The following is a 22,539-nucleotide window of genomic DNA, read 5'->3' on the forward strand; positions in this document are numbered from 1 at the left end:
GAATGAGGGGGGATTTGATAGCTGCTTTCAACTACCTGAAAGGGGGTTCCAAAGAGGATGGCTCTAGACTGTTCTTAGTGGTAGCTGATGACAGAACAAGGAGTAATGGTCTCAAGTTGCAGTGGGGGAGATTTAGGTTGGATATTGGGAAAAACTTTTTCACTAGGAGGGTGGTGAAACACTGGAATGCATTACCTAGCGAGGTGGTGGAATCTCCTTCCTTAGAAGTTTCTAAGGTCAGGCTTGACAAAGCCCTGGCTGGGATGATTTAATTGGGGATCGGTCCTGCTTTGAGCAGGGGGTTGGACTAGATGACCTCCTGAGGTCCCTTCCAACCCTGATATTCTATGATTCTCTCTCTGAGCTGGGATGAAGAATCTTCCCTTGCTATTGAGGCAGACATCCAGAGATATAAGGCAGCAGGTATGGTGGTTCTCTGGGCCACCTGCAGAAGATCTAGACACCAGTGCCGATGAGGCCACATTGTGGCAATTAATATGATGTTGACAGTCTGACCTGATTTTCTTATGACCTCGAGGATCAAGAGAATGGAATGGAAGACATAGAAGATGTTGACTCCAGCCCACCAGAAACACATCCTTAAGAAGGTTTTCGCCTGAGTGCTCCTGTGCGATACACTTGGCATCTGGTCTTTTGTTCAGTCACAAATATATCTATTATTGGTTGGGCCCATCTGTGAAATAGCACACTGGCTGCTGGATTCAAGGACTGCTTGTATGGATGATCCTGAGACTTCCTGCTAAGCAAGTCTGCCCACACATTCACCTCGCCTGCAAGGCAAAGAGCTACTGGGTGGCTTTGGATGCACCACAGCCAAAGATATTTGTGGAAGCAAGAAGAGAGCTACAAATACACAGTACTCCTCCCTATCTGCTGCTGTGTTACATGACAGTGGTATGGTCTGTAAGCACACATACTACACACTGTTGCAGAGATAGCTGAAAGGCTTTGAGGACCCACCAAGTTGACTTAAGTTCCAGTACCTTGATAAGGGGTATAGACTCAAGTGTTTCCCAGACTATGTCCTTGGCAGTCTTTGTAATGCACACCCCAGACCAGATTGGAGGCACTGGTGAGGATTATGATGTTAAGAGAGAGGAGAGCAAAAGGTATCCCCTGGAGGACATGGTCCTTGTGAATTATTTGTATTGCAGCAGTGCCTGTTCCCACTAATGAAGCTATTGGAACACTTGAGAAGGAACAGTCTCCTTTGAAGACCGTACATTTGGCATGGCCAGTGGTGTAAAAGTCTCGTGTTCAGACAAGCAAAGGGTGTGAGAGAGTGATGAAACCATCAGGCCTAATAGTGTTGGGGGTGGGAGTGGGGGGGAGGAAATCACGTAGTACATACTGGTTATTCCCTGAGAATTGCCAGAGGGTCTTGAATTTGAAAACTTTCTTGTGGAAGAAAGACTGGCCTGAGTGGAGTCCAAGACTGTTCTGATTAAAATGATTCTTCGTACAGGTTGAAGTGTCAATTTCTTCCAGTTAACAGTCCCAAAAAGACTGGAAGAAGTTGCACATGTAATGATCTCTGAGGAGAGGTCCTTCAGTGAGTTAGCCCTCAGGAGCCAGTCATCAAAAATATGGGTAGACAAATATTCCTTCATGTCTGAGATGTGCACCAGCCACTGTGAGGCACTTGTTGGGGCTGTAGACAAGTCAAAATTGGTAGCATACTTGATGTAAGCATGTTTGATTGCCAGATAAAAGCAGGCATTCTTTAAAATTGTGAGCTGCACACCTATCCACTGGTATAAGGAAGAGATGTCCCCTAGAGAGCATCCTGAACTTGAATGCTTTTATATATCTGTTCTGAATTCTGAGGTCAAGAATCTCAGAAAGTTGCTCTTGTTGGGGGATCAGGAAATAGGATTTTATTCTCACTTTCCCTGAGTTTTCCTGCAGACACTGTTCACAGTGTCCCACCTCTCTGACTCACTTCTTGAAAAAGGAAATCCACTTCTTCCACCAGGATGCTCTTATAGGATGGGTGTTTGAAGAGAAAGGTGAGGGTGGCAAGATGGTCATGTGTGAAACTAGATGGAATCTGTCACAAATGGTGTCCAGTAACCAGCAATCAGAAGTAATCATGCAACAGGTGCTGCAGAAAGACAAAGTCCGAAAGTGTGAATGTATGGAGAGGAGATGTAGACTGGAGACATGGTACATGACTCAAACAGACAGTCAAAATTGCTTTTTAAAAGCGGATGTTGAGGGGTGTGACAATGCACAGGGAGGAAGCCTACTTTTATACTGCTGAGGTTATTTGCCAGTAGCAGGTTTAAGAGGTGGCTGATATCACTTCTGGGGATGTATCCCTTGGTGTTGCCTGGGAGCTTGTCTTTGGAAGCAAAATGACAGGCAGAAAAACCTCAGAGTTGAGGAAGAGAACTGCGTTAATTGCAGGGAGTGGAGAGTGGCCATGATCATCTCTAGGTCTTCATCATTTTGTCCCTAAAAAGGGCAGTGCCCTCAAAAGGGAATTGCCCAATCCCTCCCCAGGATCCAGGTAAAAGACCAGAAGCACCTCCCAATAGCCATTCCTGTGGCCATTTTTCTTGCACTAGCATCTAAGGCAACCAAGGCTGCTCTTCAAGAGCATCAAGCAAGTATATGACTATTTGTGACCAGAGTCTTGGCCACTTCCTTCTGTTCCTTGAACAAGGATTCAAGGCTGGGGCTTATGGCATCAAACAAACCATAACTGTAGTGGGATATCACAGCTTTATAGCTGGCCACTTGAAGGCCTACTGAACCACGTAAGTAAGCTCTCCTGCCAAAACATCCAAATTTCATCTCTCTCTCTCTGACAGAGTGTTGCCCTTAAGTGTCCTATGTCTTGTTCCCCTTAAGTCTCCTTTATTACAGATACAATCATGGAGTTTGCCAAAGGAGGCTGCAGCAGGAACTGGTGTCTTTTAGGGTATATCCTATCACTATCTTGGATACAGACAGGGCCAAAATATTTTTTAAAGACATATTTTTGGCTGGACTGAGAAGGCTGAAGCCAGTAGGCAGAGGCAGCTTCTCCCCGATCTGCACCTGTAATATGTTGAACAGGGGGAATCATAGGATTTCTCCAGTGCTGTGACCCCTTGCTTGCAGCTAGCTGGAGAAGTATTTGCGATTGCCCAATAGTTTCTGAAACATTTATTAGTCAGAAGGGAAAAGAGACGAAGCACTTATCTGGTCCTCTGATGAGGTGCCACCTGTATGTTTCTCTAAAGGGGATTTATATGGTTCCGAGGAAGAAACCTCATTGTATTTCTCAGATGAAGGACAGAATACCTGCAGATCAGAGGAATCTGGTGAAAGCAAGGAAGATTGCATTGACACCAAGTGAGGAATAGAGATGCTGGTAAAAGCACTGATGCTAGAGGAGGAGATCGTGCTGAAAGGAGTATTGGCATGGATGTCAGTGTGAAGGTCTATGCCAGAGTTGATCTTGCAGCCTCCAGCAGGTCTTTCATGGAGTCCCATATGTAAGGCCACAAGATGAGGTGAAGATTGTCTGGATCTAAGGCAAGGGAAGGGGACCAGAATCTTGAGGTCAAATTGGGGGACCCTCCGGTTTTATTTCTGAAAGAGTCCAAGGTACCCTGCAGCAGTTCCAGATTGAGACTGGAGAAGTCAGCGAAGTCAGGCAGCAAACCATGTGATGTGGTGGCTAGTAGCCTCCATGGTGCATTCCCCACTCAGGCATGGAGAGATCGAGTTTTATCAGGACCTGCAGCAATGAGGAGTCCAGTTGGTGCTGAGATGTCTAGCTCTAGCGGCACGTGGAGAAGAGGTGACAGTTTAAGTACTGTTTAAGTGTCTTCCAGGCCCTCATGAGTCAAGAGAGAGCACTTCCTCCTTTTCTTCTGTTTATGTCTCTCTTGTAGGGAGATGTGCTTCCTCTTCTCCTTCCTTTTAGCCAGATAGGCCTCTGAGTGGATCTCAGTGCCAAGATAGGGACAATGGAGGATAGGTTTGGTGTCAGAGCAGAGGGCAGTAGTGCTGAGTGAGGGTAGACAGCAAAATGTAGGAGTTGCCTGCATCACCACCAATGCTACTGGGACCTGAATAGATGGTGCTGATTTGGTCTTCGATGTCACTTTTAGTTTAGCCTGGTTTGGGACTTGACAGGTTCCCAAGACATGGGAAGGGTGTCTACACTGAACTGTCCTATGCTACTCTAAACTAACAATTTTCTTGTAAACATCAAGCTAGACTAAGGGAAGTTCTAGCCTGAGGAAATGAAAGCACGTTCAGTTTGCTCTCTGTAGTTGCAGCAAATGAACAGAGGTGGGTGGGAGCTGGCTGACCTCCTTTATACAAAGTAGGGCAATGAAGTCATCCTCACACGAGATCTTCTGAGCACCCTACAACAGACACTGCTATTTGAGGCAGTTCCACAGCAAAGTGAGAATTCACAGTGGCCCTCAAGCAAGAAATCAACTGTTGCTTGTCTTTCTAGATACTCTAATTGCATTTGAGCACAGAACTATCACTGAAAAGCCCAGACTTTAATCAGAGGCAGAAATTAAGTACTAACCAACATTACATTCAAAAGAGGCTTTGCATGACGTATGCCAAGCAACACACTTCTCTTGGGTCCAATTTCCTTCTCCTTCCCTCTGGCTATGACTCACTTCAGTTCTCTTTGCTCCACTCTCTCTCAAGCCTTCTGGCCACCTTCCTCTATGAATAGCAGCTCAATATTGCTGGGCCTGATATGACTCAGCCTACACCCAGACTGCCACTATTGTCCTTGTCCTACAGGCAAAAAGCCCTACATTTTTACTTGCCTGGATAGCACTTCACTTATCTGGGGCATCCAGGCAATAGGATTTCCCTCAGCCTGTTTGCTCCCTTAATTGTCTGATATTCAGTGAATTCCTCATGAGTTTACTGCTTCTGGTATACTTAAAGAATTTCCAGCTATTTGTTTTTATATCTAACTTCTCTTCAGATACCCTCTTAGGATAGGTCTACCCTACAAGCGCTATAGCAGAACTACAGCATGGACACTTGCTACAGTCACAGAAGGGTTTTTTCTGTCACAGTAGTTAATCCATCCCCTTGAAAGGCAGTTAGCTAGGTCAATGGAAGAATTTCTCCATTGACCTAGAAGTGTGTATACCGAGGCTTATGCTGATTCGAGGGTGTGAATTTTTCACACCCCGTGAACAACATAGTTAGACTGACTTAAGTTTTAGGTGTAGACTAGGCCATAGCCTAATTTCCATCTAAGATTTTACCAGGAGTGAGTTAATGCTTCTATTTACTTCACTTCGACTGGATGTCCAGTTTCTGAAGTTTGGGTTAAATAAGCTATTGAATCTTGCTTCTAAGCCATACTGGCTTATCACCAGTACTCCTTATGTACTTATTTCAATAACAAAACATTTAAAGTTAATGAAAACAAGGTGATTAGGTTCTCCTCCAAAAAACAAACATTCCTCTGAAGTGTTGGAAACCCAAACATACCAGCATTTTGACAGAACAGGAGACGCAGTCAAACAAAACTAGTCTAATTTCACGAACAAAGCTGAGCGAAGTATGATAAAGTGAACTATTGATCAATAAGGAAGTCAATTTGATTTTTAAAATCTCTGGTTTTAATTATCTATGGGATAGAAAGGCAAATAATTAATTTTAATATACAGTGTACCTTTGTTCTTCTGATGCAATGATGCCTGTGAATGGCTATAAAAATTAATACAATAATAGTTTCTTGGGTGCCTGAAGTCATTTGTGTCTTTTGGATTCATACCATGCACACAGCAGAAAGTAAAAAGTATGTTCCCCTCACTCTCCTTAGAAATAAGTACACCGGACCCTCGCTAGAACGCACACATATATAGCGCGAATTTGCATATAACACGGTCACGGCCATGGATCCCAAATTTAATTATTTTAATTACAGGTTTCAGAGTAACAGCCGTGTTAGTCTGTATTCGCAAAAAGAAAAGGAGTACTTGTGGCACCTTAGAGACTAACCAATTTATTTGAGCATGAGCTTTCGTGAGCTACAGCTCACTTCATTATGAAGTGAGCTGTAGCTCACGAAAGCTCATGCTCAAATAAATTGGTTAGTCTCTAAGGTGCCACAAGTACTCCTATTATTTTAATTGCAATTCATTTTAACGCAGTCCCCGCATGGATCCCAAATCCGGCGTTCTAGCTAGGGTCCGGTGTACTGCCTCATGTCTTTATTCCTGTTTAAATGAGATTTACTCACAGCTTCAGAGTTATCGATGAAAGGGTCTGTTTCATCATAGCCATAACCTATATCAATCAGATCCTGCAAGCGATCCTTTCGATGCTTGTGAAACTTCCCACCCTGCAAAGAAAACAAAACTGTGGTAAGCCAGTCTGGGAATCACACCGTTCTGGTATCAAATGAAGTCTGTGACATAGAAACAAGAATCCTGGAAGGATGGCTCAATTTAGGAGACTACTAATCAGATAAGAGTTTTTCACCTCTTCGACACCTAGGACAACTCTGAACTAGTGAATATAGAAACCAAAAAGCCATTAATATCCAATGGCTATATTTTAAACTTATGCAAAAAAATTAGTTGGTGATATGTGTAAATTCTTTATAACATCCACACCAGAAATCATGAGCAAAGCTGACATTCAAGTTGACCAAATGGCGGTTGACGTATGAAGGGACATATGAATCTTTAGCGCATCTGGCACATAAATATCTTGCGATGCTGGCTACAACAGTGCCATGTGAATGTCTGTTCTCACTTTCAGATGACACTGTAAACAAGAAGCGGGCAGCATTATCTCCTCTAAATGTAAAAAAATTGTTCAGCCAATTGCTCAAACAAGAAGTAGGACTGAGCTGACTTGTAGACCTTAATGTTTTACATAGTTTTTGTTTTATGAATGCAGGTTTTGTGGGTTTTTTTTTTAAACAAATTCTACATTTGTAATTTCAACTGTCATGATAAAGAGATTGCACTACAGTATTTGTATTAGGTGAATTGAAAAATACTATTTCTTTTGTTTTTACAGTGCAAATATTTGTAAACAAAAATATAAAGTGAGCACTGTACACTTTGTATTCTGTGTTGTAATTGAAATCAATATATTTGAAAATGTAGAAAACATCCAAAAATATTTAAATAAATGGTATTCTATTTACAACAGCGCAATTAATCGAGGTTAATTTTTTTAATAGCTTGACAGCCCTCATCATAAAGTATTATAGCTGCAGGCAGACAAACGAATTTGAACAAGACCGAAGCCCTCTTCTCCCTCCCTCCCTCCCTCCCCCCCTTTTATTTTTTTTTTTTAAAGACAAGATGACTTGAGCATATCCCTTTCAATATTAAATGGCAACTATGGAAAAACTATACAAGGGCAAATTTAGCTTTTGGTTTGAGCTTTCTGGTTTTAATTTTGTAACACATTCCCCAACTCCTCCTTCATTCAAAGAGCAGGTAAAACTTGGAATAACTTCATGTCACCACACGTACAGAACATTTTTCAAAGTTCTGAAAGGAAAATTAATTCTCTTTAAAGACGTACAAGGTATTCCTACAGGATTCTCACTCTTGGGTCTCCAATATAAATCATGCAGGAAAGTCCGCTAATTCTTACATTTTTGGCCTTCTGAGGCACCTCTAAGATGGCTCAAGAGCAATGTCCTTCTAAGCATGCTTCATCCCCATGTATTTCACTGGATCCAACAGTTCAACACTTCAACAGTTCCTTTCAAGAGTGGCAAACAAGACCTCCCTAAAGTTGAATTATATACAAAACACTGATTTTATATATCTATATAGCGCCCATTACTCTAGTATCTGAGCGCTTCACAATCTTTAATATATTTATATTCACAAAACATCGGATGTAGGGAAGTATTAACACCATTTTATGGAGGGGAAACTGAGGCACAAAGGAACTAAATGATTCACCTATGGTTACACAGGAAGTCTGTGGCAGAGCATGGAACAGAACTCCGGTCTCCAGATTAAATATTTGTATGATACATGTAGTCAACCATTTTCTTCCCTAAAACACTCTCATGGAAGAATTCTTCTTTTGGAAACGAAGCAGATTGAGGGATGTCCTAATAATGATAAACTAAACATCTCCCTTAACAGTATGAACTGAAGCAAGACCAATAGATAAACATATGGAGCAGGGCTTCAATGACTACTTTGTGTGTCCCCATAATTTAAATATCTTTTTATAGCAGAAAATAGAAGCTGCCTTGATTAAGGACTAACAGAACCCTGACATTTTCCTTAAGACCCAGGCCAGCTATATCACTGCACTGAGAAATGCCACCAGGCAGTAAATTTAATATGGTCCTCTAGCAATATTACCAGGGAAAGATGTCCAAAAAAAGTTGAATAGTGCTTCTAGGGATCGTCATCTTCTCAAAGTAAAACCTTAATGGTTTTTCAGTATGAAAGGATGGGGCTGTTCTCCAGCCAATTGAGGATGCAGGCATGGGAAAGTGTAAACAAACGTAACAGAAAGCTTGAGTGGAATAAAACAAAACTAGGGAGCAGTAAGTTACACTCAAACAAGTGAAGACATTTGAATTGTCTGTGATTGCAATTAGAGTGCTTCTCGTGGGCATGCTTGCACTCTGCTGCAGATGGTTTGCAGTCACAACTGTAAGACCCACCTGTAGACACCACCTGAGATATTGGAGTCTGAGACCTGCTTGTGGATACCAGATGTACCCAGGTGCACCGGGTTTGGACTTAAGTTGTCACAAAGTAGATTCTTGGGTTGGAATGAAGTGAAGTGTCCTAACACTGAGCCACTAAACAAAATTCTTAGCACACCAAGACTATTATTGGTGCTGGCCATCCAAACTTTAAAAAAAATTGTTTGGCCAAAAAAACCCAAACATTAAAGCTTTCACCTTTTCACATGCAAATTTAGCATCTGTACCTGTACAAATTAAGACAAGATGTAGCAATATACTACAATCTGCTGCATTTGAAAAATAAAGTAACAACGTCAAAGAAAATCCCTAGTCAAATCAAAGCCATTCACTGAAAAAGTCAAAAATTACAGCCATTTCAGCTAATTCAATCTACCATATACACATCACTCAAGGTATTGCCTATGTCTCTCGAAGTTATTCAAGAGACACCACCTACCAATGTGGAAATAAAGGTGGTGCTTTTAAGATGCAGAGAGACTGCACTTAGATTTCTAAGTTTCAGAATCAGAAGCCTATACAGTTTTAGCTGCAGATATCAGTGGCAGTTGAAGAGGAAGGACCAAGTACCTTTCAGCTCATTACTTTTTTTCCATAGTAAAGTATGCACTGTGTAATTGTGTCTTTTCATATTAAATGTGATGTGCAGAAAACCATGTATTGAATTATTCTGAACACAAAAAGACAATGAAAATACTTCACTGCACAATATGCACTCAAAACTTAATGTGTTGAACTGTGCCTGATGATTCCATCCTTCTAAGTGACTTAAGCCTCTACATCCAAAAGAAAGAATAAGGTTCTGGGTCCACTCTCCCTCCTAGCATCTGTAATCTATGTGGTGTTGAAAGCTCAGCGTGATCTTAGAAGAATTACATGGATTGGTCATTTGGGTAGTAATGTGAATCACAGACCACAGACTTGATTTAGCCAGAGAAGGGAAGTGGCTGCATGGATCAAGTGGAGAATGGGGCCCATTCAGAGCACACTTTTTGTGTTGAAGTCTAACATTTGTGGGAGTCAATCCACCTAGAAAATTCTGCCTGATCAAATGAGCAGCTATGTAAAGGTGTCCCTGTTCAAATGCTCATAGTATGCATCTACTTTTATGGAAAAATTTTCTACTGGCATGCTTTTTTCCTTCTTCTTCATTTGGTTCAATGAGACTTATGCCTGATTTTTATTTATTTATATATATTACACACACAGGTCTGCTTGAAAACTAGCCTACACATAAGGTTCTGATGCTGGCTATTTACCAGCTGAATCAACTGGGTGTTCCGGCGAAACACAGCATCTAGATGAGTGATCCCCAAACTTTTTCTGTCGCCCTCTCCCTGCCACACCAGTAATGGAATCTATCAGAGCAATGGTTTGGGGCCAAGCCACAGTTCAGGGCCAGGATCGCAGACCAGCGCTAGAGCAGAGCTGGGGGCAGAGCAGGGCTGGGTGGTACTCCCTCCCTGAACACTATGGGGGCTGGCCCAGGCTCCGCTGTGCCTCCCTGAACATTCCTTCATGCCCCCTAGGGGCATTCTCAATATATACAAACATTAACCAGTTTAATTTTCCAAAAATAGTTAGTTTTTAAATCTCTACAACCAGAAAATAGAGACTCTAAGTTTTCAGAAAAAAGTTCTACTTCACTGAGTTAACATTTTTTTTTTTTAAAGTTACAAGGGCAATGGGAGGTAAAAACTGAACTTAGGATAGGAGTTTAGTTGCACCTTTAAATACGAAGAAATTGTCTCTCCACAATATTTCAAGACATTATCAAGGAAATGCATTTCATAACATAATTATATACTGTATAAAAATATTGGTTTTAACAGCTTAAATTTTTCTCAAGTTTAGTAAGTGCCATCTTGCTCTTTTATTATTGGAGAGGGTAAACAATAGCTTTCAACTGCCTTTTTCTATACCAGACATTTTATGCACCTACGTCATCTCTCCTCATTAGCAATCTCATCCCCCATAACACATCTAAGGTATTGTACCTAAAAACAATTATCTCTGCATAATATATTGATATCAGACTGAATGTTTCTTATCCTATTAAGGAAACTTGCCTTTTTGATAGGAAAAATTCCAGAGAAGTCAGAAAAATCAGTTTACATAGGGACATTAATACCAAAAGTCTTTTTTCTAATGAAAGGCACCACACTGACAGCTCTGGATATTGAAGTCTTCTAAATACAATTAAGTTATTTTTATTGCCAGCTCATAATTTATCATCTAAGACTATCCATGTGAATTTAAGGAGCTGGCTGGGTGTGGTGTTAGATAACATCTCTTGGTTTCTACTTTGGCATTTATTAGTGGAAGCTTGTTTCAGGGTGGACTATCTAAAAGAAAATCAAAACAATTAAAATAAATTAATCATGATTTAAATTACCGAGCAGGGAACATTGATTTAAGTAACCGATTTTAATCTTGCTTTGCATTTGTACGTTTTAGCTATTTTCCTAAAGAAAAAGTTGAGTCTCATTCATTGGTAACCATTTCAAACATGCTTATTTGCAACTAAATGTAGTTTTTACACTAAATTCAGTAATTTCTTACTAACCAGAAGGATATACTCTATACACATTTATTTAAGCAATTACATAGCTTAACATATATTTGAATTTGAATTTTTTAAACAAGTTAGTAGATGGTGATTTTTTATTTACTATATGATTAATTTTTACTTATGATTTCTGTCAAGTTATTTGGATTGAAATTGGAAATCAAAGAAAAATGCACAACAGCATTTAGTTTATTTATTAAATATAATTACCTTAAAAAGGTGCTAGACACAAGAAACAAGTTTAATCAAAATAAGTTTTGCATTTAGAACTCACTGATTTATTAAACAAAGAAAATATCTGCACTTAGTGAATTAAAGTAATTGTTTCTGGTCACCATATCCTTCAAGATTTTAGAACCAGCAGATCTCATCCTCTTATACCTACTTTTTATTCAAATTTGAAGAGGAAAACAAGCTTTCCTGCTTTTTCATTCCCAACCAGTTTTTCAACTCTGAATGAACTACTCATTGAACTGAACTGAAATGAAAAATATTCTCTGCACTGGCAGTTACTGCTGTCAAACTCTGGTTCCAGGTGCTTGGCCCATGACTTCCCCAGTTCAGTGGTTTGACTTTCTTGAAAAATTTCAGCACCAAACATACTATTTAATGTTTTAAGTGATGTTAATAGATTATAGTAAATTTATGCCTTAACGTATGTGAAATTATGACAACCTACTTAAAAAGTAAAAATTATTTTGATTTAAATTTTTAAAATCCTTTTTTTTAAAAATCACTGATTTTTATCCACCCTGGCTTGTTTACATTACTATGCAGTGTTGTTCAAATTACTCTCAGTACTATGTTAGTGCTTGTCCCTAGCAGCCTGCAAGTTTTTTGTGATGTGGCAGCTGCCTGATAAAACTCATTCAAGACTGACATTTCTATTATACTTTCCAATAGAGGCATCCCAAAACAAGTATGGCTCTATCTTGCTGCATCTACGTTGGAGGTGGAATGTAGCAACTATTTAACAGTGCCCAATACTACTCCACAACAATTCAAGGAAAGAGAGAATACGGTATCAACACGGCTTACACAACCAGTGTTAGGAAAAAAGATTATGAGTAAGGCTATGATTCTGTCACAGAGGTCACAGATTTGGTGATTTTAAGAGATGTCCTCGAGTTCTTGAAAATTCCAATAACAGCATTAGAATTTATAAAAAATGAGAAATCACTTATTTCCTTTAACATCTGCAGTACAAGTGTTGAAAATAGCATTTTGCGAACCATTGTTGCCGGGGCCAACATTAGCGAGTAACAAGCAGGGCACTACTGGGTAACAAGTTAAGTTACAGGCAGTGGGGCTCAGGCTTTGGCTTCAGCCCAGAGCAGCAGGGTACAGGCTTCGGCTTTGAGAATCACGGAAAGCTCTGTTAGTAAATGACCATTTTACCCTCCAACAATTAATCTTGTCAGTAGACGTGTCAAAATTATATAAGGTTTAATAGGCAATATAAAAGCTTCTGTATTGATTTAGTGAAAACTGCATTAGTATGTGTACACTTCTGTGATTTACTGTTTATTGCCCATATCCTGTCTGTGACTTTTAATAAAAATACCCGTGGCAAAATCATGGTCTTAATCACGATAACCACGGTGGTCAGTACCTACATTTTTATCTTTCATCCAAAAAAATTGCACCATCAGAATTTCTGGGGGTTTTTGTTGATGAAGCAGCTGCCTGACAAAAGGCATTAAATAATGACTGACATCTGAAGACTTGGACAAGTGGACTGTGATGGTAGCGTGGGGAGAAAAATCCTCTTGCAGAGTGGTCTGCATCACTGGTACAAATAGAGAGAGAAGAGTACCATCTATTGTCACCATCCTTGTATTCTGCAGCACATATGTTTTTCCTCTGAGATTTCCCATCCAGTACTGAAGAGGTGCAATTGACTTCTTCCCTTGAGAGATCTACCATGAGTACAGACCACTGTATAAGAGGTGCAGGTATTTGCTTAGGGAACCCACCTAAGGATATGTTCCAAGGCACAGATAATATCTAGCTGAGTTTTTTTCATTAGCATAGTTATTAGTTATCAGACTGAAAGTGCGTCCATTACAACCTGAGCAAATTAAATAAGATGAGAAACCTGACTGATATAGTTATAAGAATCAGCTGCGAAGTCAAAGTAGCAACCATACCCAAAAAAACCTGAAAACGTTAGCAACTGATGTTGTTACTAATAAATGGGGTGTTACAGTAGCTCTGCTAAAATACTCACATATTTTGCCTCAAATTTCTTGGCCAGCATTTCCACCTCATACCGCTCACGTTGTTCATCATTAAATGGATCTTCTGAGTGGGCAGGTTTCTTCTGAGAGAAGAGAGGTAGAAATTACACTTCAGTTCATAACTCTTTTGCTGGCATATCTGAAATCAGGCATATTCCAAGGTACAGTATACCCATTTGCCCAAGTAATTATCCTACCTGGCAAGTCTCAGCATTTAGCAGAAATGGGAGAACTGTGGTTTGAGGAGCAACAAAAGGAAGAATTACCTCCAAGAATTACAACTTCCTTATTGTTTATCAACATCTTTGTGATGTGATATTTTGGGATGATAAAAAGATGAACTTGGTATATTTTCAGCATGGAAGCAATGCAAAAGAACTATGACACTCAATAAAGCATAGCCAAAATGGAAAAGAGGGTAATTCCCTTTGCATTCTCTCACCATCTCCTCCTGGCTCCTCCGAACAATAAGGAGTCACAGTACATACTCTCCACATCCAGTTGTGAGCTGGAGCCAGTTTGCACGAAGCGGTTGTTAAATTTTGAAGCCGGTTTAGAACCAGTTGTTAAAGGGGTGGGCCTCCTGTCTGGCCCGCCTGAGCTCTCAGCTGGGGAGGCTCCCCTGAGAATCCCTTTTGAATTTTTACTCACCCGGCGGTGCTCTCAGTCTTCGGCGGCACTTCAGCGGCAGGCCCTTCACCCACTCCGGGTCTTCGGCAGCACATCCTTCAGTACTGCCAAAGACCCCAAGCAAGTGAAGGACCTGCCGCCGAAGTGCCACCGAAGACCCGGAGCGACTGAAGGAACCAGTTCTTCAGCTTTTGGCAGCTCATCACTGTCCGCATCTGCTGCTATGGCAGCCACAGGGATGTTGCAAACTAGAGATTATGACTTCACTGTACAAATAAGCAGGAAAGAGGTACTGGTTTCAAAAAAGCCATTTTCACCCAGCTGTGGAGATACTGACATAAGGACGGGGCGGGGGGGGGGGGGGGGGGAAGAGGAGAGGAGTGGAGACAAGAATATAAGGATTTTTGTTTGGGAGTAAGGGATAGCAAAGGAAGCCAGATTACTTTCCTCAGACAAGATTTCATCAATAGAATGGGGGAGTTGTAACAAAAAATACTAAAATGGTCCACAAAATGTTTTTTCGGGCTAATGCAATCATTAATGGATGCCAACTAATTTTACTGAGCCTGGCCTTTCTATCCTAGTTTTATTTTAGCACTTCAGGATAAGAAAATTAGTGACATTCTAAACTTAGAGAAGGCACTTATCTTTCTGTAATTAGGACATGGAAGACCAAACTAGGACCAAATAGCTGCAATTCTAGCACAACGAAGGATTGTGAACTGTTATCTTATTCAATGTGATAGGGCCACGGTGAAGTAGGTCTGCAAGGCCCACATTTCTAAAGTTCACAGGGCTTTTGAACCAAGTGCTTAGAGAAGAGGTAGAAGAAATTACTTATCTGGTATTGATACCATTCTGTAATGGTATCAAAAATTTACTGCAGGGCTAACTAAACTAAACCCCTTGGTCACTTTCATTCCTAAATGGAAAAATCATGATCTATACTTAAGTTAGAGAACATATCTTATACTTTAAATGTTACATGAAGACAAAACATTGGCAGCAGAGGTAACAACTTAACAAGCACAATCTTGCACTGGCATATCTCAGCCTTTTATTTCTAGGTTAATTTCCCTCCTTTTGGGACCCCTAAAAGCCACACTAGACTGTAATATCACCTTTGTTAGTTAATACCTCAGACTTCTTAACATTTAAGGACAACTACTACTGCAACTTACCAAGACATCCTGCTAATCACACACAACAATCTTTCATACTTAGGGTTAGTACAGCACATCTTGTCAGCGCTAAACTAAAAGCCTTGACAAATTAATTTCTCCATCTATCCAGAGGAAAAACAGAGCAAGGGCTGCATATATTTCTTCCATGTAAACCCACCATCTGTTTCTTTCTCAGGGTGGGAAACCCATCTCTAGGCCAGAAAGAGGAATTCACTCTTCATGGCCATTACATTTTTGGACTCTTTGCTTAGTATGCCAACAAGGGGTCAATTATTATAGTGACATTTAAAAGTTATAACTTCCTTTGGAAATATGTATGAGAAAACTGAAATGCCCTTCCACTTCTTGCAGTAATCTTCTGTCTCTTGGGGATTCCTCTCAGGCTGTTCCAATTCTATCAGACACCATAAGATGGAAAGGCGTATTCCCTATCTTGTTACGCAACACCAAACTTTCACTGGGAACAGTTACGGTGAAATTCAGCAACTCCTTATACGCAAGTGGACAGCAAACAAAAGCTTTCAAAAACTAATCTTCCTTGTGCAATAGTAATGTGTAAAACTCAACAAGTTTATATAAAGACCTTATTTTAAAATCTGATATATTGCTAAAAATTATGCTGAATTCTAAAAGATAAAACTACTACTTATTAAAAAAAAAAGAGAGAGAGAAATACACTGCTAATAACAACGTTAATCTCTGCTGAAAAGGAAGAAACAGGCCCAAAGAGATTCTATTGAAAGAGCCATAAAGGATAAGGGTGTTAGTTCTTAAGCCTCATTTTAATAAGGATATTTTCCTCATTGCATTAACTGGCAAAATGTTAGTGTGGCTCTTCTAGATGACAAATATAATCAGCTCTGTTTTAACATCATGAAAGCCATTTCCCTGATATTTTAGTTTGCTTTGAAAAATTACATCTGTGATATATACAGAAAAGCGAGAAGTATCAGACTGAAAGACAGCAGGGCCAAAAGAGATTACTATCACCCCAAGGCCTATGGCCCCTGTATCTTGCAGGGCTACCCTCTTGTCTCATATCTCCTTGCTTTAAGTGAAAAATTCAATACTAGTAGCTATGGAGTCACAATTGCGCCTCTATAACAACTGTTTTCCCCCTTTGTTGTTATCCTCATTTAACTGAGCAGACTTTCACTCCTGTCTTTACCTTAACACTTCTTTTTTAAGCCTCTACTGTTCAACAGTTTCAAAAGAGGAAGGTTTCAGAGTAGCAGCCGTGTTAATCTGTATCCGCAAAAAGAACAGGAGTACTCATGGCACCTTAGAGGCTAACAAATTTGAGCATAAGCTTTCATGAGCTACAGCCCACTTCATCAGATGCATAGAATGGAACATATAGTAAGAAGAGTGTTAGAGTGTTAAAGGAATTGGCGGATGTGATTGCAGAGCCATCGGCCATTATCTTTGAAAACTCATTGCGATCAGGGGAAGTCCCTGAAGACTGGAAAAAGGCTAATGTAGTGCCAATCCTTAAAAAAGGGAAGGAGGAGGATCCTGGGAACTACAGGCCGGTCAGCTTCACCTCAGTCCCTAGAAAAAAAACATGGAGCAGGTCCTCAAGGAATCAATTCTGAAGCACTCAGAGGAGAGGAAAGTGATCAAGAAGAGTCAGCATGGATTCACCAAGGGAAAGTCATGCCTGACTAATCTAATTGCCTTCTATGATGAGATAATTGGTTCTGTGGATGAGGGGAAAGCAGTGGATGTGTTATTCCTCGACTTTAGCAAAACTTTTGACACGGTCTCCCACAGTATTCTTGTCAGCAAGTTAAAGAAGTATGGGCTCGATGGATGCACTACAAGGTGGGTAGAAAGTTGGCTAGATTGTCAGGCTCAATGGGTAGTGACCAATGGCTCCACGTCTAGTTGGCAGCCGATATCTAGCGGAGTGTCCCAAGGGTCAGTCCTGGGGCCAGTTTTGTTCAATATCTTCATAAATGATCTGGAGAATGGTGTGGATTGCACCCTCAGCAAGTTTGCCGATGACACTAAACTGGAAGGAGTGGTAGATACGCTGGAGGGTAGAGATAGGATAAAGAGGGACCTAGACAAATTGGAGGATTGGGACAAAAGAAAGCTGATGAGGTTCAACAAGGACAAGTGCAGAGTCCTGCACTTAGGATAGAAGAATCCAATGCACCGCTACAGACTAGGGACCAAATGGCTCGGCAGCAGTTCTGCAGAAAAGGACCTAGGGGTTACAGTGGATGAGAAGCTGGATAGGACTCAACAGTGTGCCCTTGTTGCCAAGAAGGCCAATGGCATTTTGGGGTGTATAAGTAGGGGCATTGCCAGCAGGTTGAGGGACGTGATCGTTCCCCTCTATTTGACACTGGTGGGGCCTCATCTGGAGTACTGTGTCCAGTTTTGGGCCCCACACTACAAGAAGGATGTGGAGAAATTGGAGAGAGTCCAGCAAAGGGCAACAAAAATGATTAGGGATCTGGAACACATGACTTATGAGGAGAGGCCGAGGGAACTGGGATTGTTTAGTCTACGGAAGAGAAGAATGAGGGGGGATTTGATAGCTGCTTTCAACTACCTGAAAGGGGGTTCCAAAGAGGATGTCTCTAGACTATTCTCAGTGATAGCAGATGATAGGACAAGGAGTAATGGTCTCAAGTTGCAGTGGGGGAGATTTAGGTTGGATATCAGGAAAAACTTTTTCACTAAGAGGGTGGTGAAACACTTGAATGCGCTACCTAGGGAGGTGGTGGAATCCCCTTCCTTGGAAGTTTCTAAGGTCAGGCTTGACAAAGCCCTGGCTGGGATGATTTAGTTGGGATTGGTCCTGCTCTGGGCAGGGGGTTGGACTAGATGGCCTCCAGAGGTCCCTTCCAACTCTGTTATTCTATGATTCTAATATATATATATATACACATATATATACATACACACACACACACACACACACACACACATATAGAGAACATGAAAAGGTGGAGTAAGAGGCTAATTTACTGAGATGAGCTATTATCAGCAGGAAAAAAATTTCTGCTGATAAAACTCATCTTAATTAATTAGCCTCTTACTCCACCTTTTCATGTTCTCTCTCTCTCTCTCTCTCTATATATATATATATATATATATAAAATCTTCTTACTATATGTTTCATTCTATGCATCTGATGAAGTGGGCTGTAGCCCACAAAAGCTTATGCTCAAATAAATTTGTTAGTCTCTAAGGTACCACAAGTATTCCTGTTCTTTTTCCAAAAGGATGGAGGTTCTTTATGGAAAAAATCTCACCATTTGATGGTTTCACACTGTTCAGGGGAGAGAAGACATCATGATCTATTATTATAAAGCAGGACTCTGCAGGGAATTGATAAACAGCACTGATTTCTAAGCGCATGTATAATTCTTGTCTTTTCCGATACCTAACGTGAAACATGTTCCTTTTCATCCCAGTGGTACTAAAATCCACTAACCTGCCAATATTTTTTAAACTAGTCTACATGTGAAAGTTTTACTGGTATAACTATCAGTGAGGGGCATTATTTTTTTAAACCATTATAGGTATACCAGTACTACCCCAGGGTGGACTCAGACTAGTATAGCTTATTCCCATTCCCTTAGAGGAACATCTATACTGATTTAATGCACCTTTAAACTAGTATATCCATATGCACACAGGCAGAAGTTTACACTTTAACTATACTGGCATAGTTAAAGCAATATGGTTATTTTAGTGTAGGCAAGACCCTTGTCAGCACAATCACTAACAATGGTCAAAACTCGTAATTCATACTCTCTTGCTTTCAAAGAGGGAAAAGAGATGTGGAAAGGAAGTATATGAGATTATCACCTACCAGCCAGATATGAATATTAGAGGTTATCAGAATTAAGTATATTAAGACCTTCAGGAGAAACTGGGCTAAAGAAAAGTTGGGAAGAAGTTAACCTCCACAAACACAAAACTCTGAACATTTAACATCAATTTCCAACCCCCTCTCCCAACACTCCTTAATGTTCATACCAGAACAGTGAACAAAGATGATAACTGTAATATTCCATACAGCCCCATATGCAGTATACAGTTTTCCAGCAAAGTGCAGACCAGCCATTTAAGTAGCCTGAACTGGCACTGTATTCTCACAGTAGCTACAGGGAGGGATCTCACTTTGAAAAGCAGATCCTACAGAAATAATTAGGAATGAAGTTGTTTATTTTCTGTTATCCCTCTATATTTCAAGGAGAAAGTGATGCTATTCCTTCCAAACAGAGCAGAAGATCAAGGGGGGGTGAGAAAGTAAGGTTGCAGTACCACCTTCTTGAAAGGCTTTGAAGGAGAGCCTGGGGCTTATCTACCCAATGCTCTGGTTTTCCAAGTCTAGTGGTGCTACAGACAACAGCATTTAAGCCTTTTGAAATCAATATATCCACCATAACCAGAATGATGTCAGCTACCCCCTTTCGTCACCCCCCCCCCCAGAAAGAGAAAACATACCCCAGAATTTTCTATATATTAAAAGAAAGAAAAGCAATAATTACAGGAGTCCTCTAGCGACTTCACTACTGCCAGAATATTATACAAAAAAATGCTCAGATATTATGGTGATGGGCAGCACTCAAGAACTGATAAGAATAAGATAGCCCTAGAGTATCTACTTTAGCATTGCGCCACATGCTGGTCTCTAGTGAGCAGCAGGTGCTGCCTAGCTCCCATAAAGATGTATCCACAAGCTTTTTTGTAATCCACTCCCCAGTGCCAAAGGGGAAGCTTTTCTTGGGGAGTTCAGGGGCCTAGCCCACCAGTTGTGGGGTGTCCCCTCCAGAATTCAGGGTTTTTTCCCCACTAGGTGAAGTTTTCAGCAGTTCTAACAATCCAAATAAGCCTGAGTCTACAGACACATGCCTCCAGTACTGCTACTGCTAACACTGTACTTTTGCCAAGCCAAGACCCTGGCACAGCTCTGACTCAGTTTCATCCTGCTGGTCAAAACCTTGCAGACAACTGTGACCTGACAGGAGCTGTCAGTTTCACTCCGCAGCTGTTTGGAAGAGCTCACAACTGCTGGAAAGGCAACACTTGACCCACTCACAGGGCAGAAAGACCTGGGAGAGACATGTAGTAATAGCAAGGCCTCCCCCACGCACTGGGGCAGCATACTGGAGCCCAAGGAGGGGCTCGTGCCGCAGACTCCAGCCAGCAAGTGCGGAGATGGAGCCCCGTCGTCCGCACAAGGCACACGGCAGAGGAGCAGGGCAACTGGGCTCCTCAGCAGCGCGCTGCCCGATCCATCTCCGGCGGGGCCCGCCCCCAGGCTAAAAGTCGCTCAGTAACAACCGCCTTATCTGCGCCGCCGGGGCCGAGAGGCTGCGGGCGCGGCCGGCTCTGAGCCGGGCGGGGAGAGTGAGCAGGCCCCGCTCCGAGGGGGGGGGTGGGGGGGCCGTGCGGTGGGCGCTGTGCGCAGGTCCCCGGGGCGGAGTTGGGGTCCCGTACCCGCGGTTCCCCGCACAGCAGCAGCTCGGGGTAGCTGAACTCCACGCAGCTCTCCTCGGTTGGGTCCTTCAGCACCACCTCCAGGCGAACCGTCTGGCGTGGCGGTGGCGCCTCCTGCGGCGGCGGCGGCTCCTGCCGGCTGCTCTCGCGCTGCTGCTGGGGCTGTTGCTGCTGCGGCGGCGGCGGCTCCGGCCGTGGGGGCTCGCGCTGCTGCTCAGGCCGGCTGGTCTCACGCGGCGGTTCCGGCCGGGGGCTGGTCTCGCGCGGCAGCTGAACCTGTGGCTCCGCCCGGGAGAGCTCGTGCTGCTGGTCGGGCGGCGGCACCCCCTCGCGCCCTAGCAATAGCTGCTGCTCCGGCTCGCGGCCCCCGGGCTCGCGTTCCAGGGACGGGCTCTCGCCCTCTCGTCGCCTCACGGGTGCCAGACTAATGAACGGCACCCGACGCGGCTCCGCCATCCTCCGACCCCCACCCCCCCGCTCACCGGCCCCCCGCCTCACCCGTACGGCGACACTCCCCCGCCGGCTCCTCCTCCCTCCCCCCCCGATCGGAGCTGCCCCCTACGTTCTCGCTGCTACCACCGCCGCCATTTTGGAGCCCCCCCACATAAATAGAAGCAGGCCGCTAAGCCGCGCATGCGCAAGACGACATGGGCCACGGGCGAACCGCCCCACGTCGCTGTTGTTATTGCTCATTGACTGCTACGTCACGGCAGCCCCAGCGCCCACACGCTGCTGCTGACGCCAGCTCCCGCCCACAGTTGCCTTGGAAATACGCACGCTGCCTGCGGTACGGCTCTTAAAGGGCCAGGAGCGCGGAGGGCACGGCGCGGGGGATTCGCATAGAGCCAGCGGGACGGCGGGGGCGCCTCGGTGCGAGGCCTGCGTGGGGCATGGACCTTGGCCGCACCGTGACCCCCATGGCGGGGCTGCAGCGCGTAACGCTAGGCCCGGCTGCCGGGCGCGCCGCCAGAGGCGTCCCCTCACCCCCCCCTTCCCCAGCGGGGCCCGTCAGGTGCGGATGCGTGTGACACGGCTGGTCCTGAGTCCTGAGCCGCTTCACTCAGCTGCCCGGATTGGGCCTTCCTCACGGCGCCACCAGCGGAGGTCTCCCCCCGGGACCCAGCGAGCGCCGGCCCCGTTGGGGACTGCACACTTTGGTTTAGTAAAATCCTTCTCCTGCTACAGGAGCGCCGGCCCCAGGCCTACCCCTTGCGCAAGCCGGCCAGGAGGGCTCAGCTGTCATCTTTGAAGGCAAAACAGGAAAGTATCCCGCTGTAGAGGAAAGGCAGGAGAGAATGAGACCAATATGGCTGCAGCAGGAGCTCTTTAATAACCGGAAAATCAAAAAAGAATCTTACAAAAAGTGGAAACCTGGACAGATTGCCAGGAGTACAAAAGACTAGCATGTGGATGTCGGGATAAAACAGAAAGGCTAAGACACAGCACAGAGTTACAGCTAGCACGGGACATAAAAAGTAATAAGAAGTGAGCCTAAACTACATTAGGAGAAAGAGGAAGGAAAGTGAAAGGCCTTACTTCACTGGAGAGGCCTGTGAATAATGGATGACGCCATCACTGAGAAGGCTGAGGTGTTTAATACCTTTTTTTTCCCAGTCTTCACTGAAAAGGTTATGACTAGATGTTTAACACAATGTTAACAATAAGAGAAAAGGAACACAAACCAGAAGAGGAAAATAACAGGTTGAAATATTATGATAAATTAGATGTATTCAAATTGTC

The 22,539-nt window shown here is 42.9% G+C and overlaps 1 protein-coding gene across 1 annotated transcript in view; it reads right to left on the reverse strand.

Moving 5' to 3' along the window:
• The window catches only part of UBN2 (ubinuclein 2), a 99,922-nt gene extending 78,667 nt beyond the window's left edge, over positions 1-21,255 (reverse strand). The window contains exons 1-3 of the mRNA XM_077831168.1: positions 20,800-21,255; positions 13,510-13,602; positions 6,251-6,352 (exon numbers count right to left, since the gene is read on the reverse strand). Coding sequence (XP_077687294.1) covers positions 6,251-6,352; positions 13,510-13,602; positions 20,800-21,255 — 651 coding nt within the window. The remainder of the gene's footprint in view (positions 1-6,250; positions 6,353-13,509; positions 13,603-20,799) is intronic.
• Positions 21,256-22,539: the final 1,284 nt, after the last annotated feature.

The sequence above is a fragment of the Eretmochelys imbricata genome, chromosome 1 (assembly GCF_965152235.1).
Source record: "Eretmochelys imbricata isolate rEreImb1 chromosome 1, rEreImb1.hap1, whole genome shotgun sequence".
In the NCBI taxonomy this organism is placed as follows: Eukaryota; Metazoa; Chordata; order Testudines; family Cheloniidae; genus Eretmochelys; species Eretmochelys imbricata.